This window comes from Phytophthora parasitica, assembly GCF_000247585.1.
Source record: "Phytophthora parasitica INRA-310 unplaced genomic scaffold supercont2.620, whole genome shotgun sequence".
Taxonomy (NCBI): Eukaryota; Oomycota; class Peronosporomycetes; order Peronosporales; family Peronosporaceae; genus Phytophthora; species Phytophthora nicotianae.
The window spans coordinates 1-1,531 of NW_008649606.1; the positions used below are offsets into that span (position 1 = coordinate 1).

General features: G+C 44.6%; 1 protein-coding gene across 1 annotated transcript; it reads left to right on the top strand.

The window, feature by feature from the left end:
• Positions 1 to 768: 768 nt before the first annotated feature.
• PPTG_25040 (hypothetical protein) lies at positions 769 to 1,161 on the top strand (the record flags this gene model as incomplete). The annotated part of the gene is made up of 1 exon (XM_008919255.1): positions 769 to 1,161. The coding sequence occupies one exon, from the start codon at positions 769 to 771 to the stop codon at positions 1,159 to 1,161; it is 393 nt and encodes a 130-aa protein (XP_008917503.1).
• Between the last annotated feature and the right edge of the window lie 370 nt (positions 1,162 to 1,531).

The window sequence follows — 1,531 nt, forward strand, 5'->3', positions numbered from 1 at the left end:
AGATTTTGTGGGTGTTGACATGCTTGTAATCGATGAAGTTTCTATGCTATCAAAATCGGATTGGTTGAAGTTGGACAAACTTCTTCGTCGGTATAAGCGGCTTTCTGGGATTCCTTTTAGAAGCATTCACATCGTCCTTGTGGGTGACTTTCCTCAACTTCCTCCAGTTGGTGCTGATCCCATCTACGTTGACCCCGCAACAAAACGCATTTTTCGACTACAGATATCGAAGGGTTTCTTCTTTGGCGTCATTTTGAAACTATAATCATATTGGAGGAATCTGTGCGTTTTCGGGATGACCCTGAATGAGGTGAAGGTTGTAGCGCTGCTCGCTTGGGCAACTGGTCGCAAGATTTTGTAGACCTAATCAATTCACGGCTTGTGACGAAAGATGTTGAAAATTCATGGAGTGGCGATACAATCTTCGTTACACCTGATAACGCTACGCGCGCAGCTATTAACAATGAATCTATACGTGAAACCGCTAAACAGTTAGTCCCAGGACAATGTCCAGTGCAAGTTGTAGCCAATTTTAAGGGCAGCCTCAGTGGACTCAGCCGACAAGATGTAGAACATGTTATGGGGCTACCGGATTCACGATTTGGTCGGATGGCACCATTTCTAGACCTCATTGAGCGTATGCCGATTCAAGTCACTCAAAATTTTAGGCCAACCAAGGGAGCCGCCAATGACACAGTTGGGTTTCTCGAACATTTTGTATTCTCTCCTAGTACGACCTTTAGACATGTTCGAGACAGTACAACAGGAATGATCGTCAAGGTTCCTTCCAAACCACCCCAATACGCGATGTTACGGATAAATAAGGGTCCAAACGCTGCTTCGTTTGACAGTCAGGAAGACGCTGAACTCTTACCCGTGTTTTATGACGCTCAATCATACGCAAAAACTTCTATTTCTCTCCCCAAGGCCCCAAGCGGAGTAAAACGACACCTCGCGGTCAAGCTCCAGCAACTACCGATAGTGTCCGCTGTGGGCTCAACAATATACAAAGTTCAAGGCGAAACACTGCATTCGATGGTTGTTGTAGATTGGAAATCTCCTGTTGCTCTTGTAAACAAACCCCAGCAGGCGTACCTGCTTGTTTCTCGGGTTGTTTCTCGTCATGCTTTTGCAACGCTATCGCTGTTTACGAACGATTAGGCAGCCTGGTCAAGGCCCCCATCGGCTGCTCTTACTGAAGAGCACGGTTTGCAAGAAATATCTTGACGTACACTTCATGACCACTTCCCTATGTGAACCTCGTAGTAGTTCAAACAAAGATGTTAAGATTGTTAAGAAAAATAAAAAATAAAACTTCAAAAAACAGTTGAACTGCGAATCCCCCGGGCCATCACCCGGGTCCCCAATCTAAATGGATATGTTATTTAACGTGTTGTCTACTCTATTGAAAAGAAAGGTAATGTAAAAGCTGTTGGAGCTCCACATTTTCAAACTGCATGTGCTGGTAATAGAACTGGTTTGCAGTTCACTACTTGCTTTGTATATTCTCCTCGTCGCTTCACTTACTCTC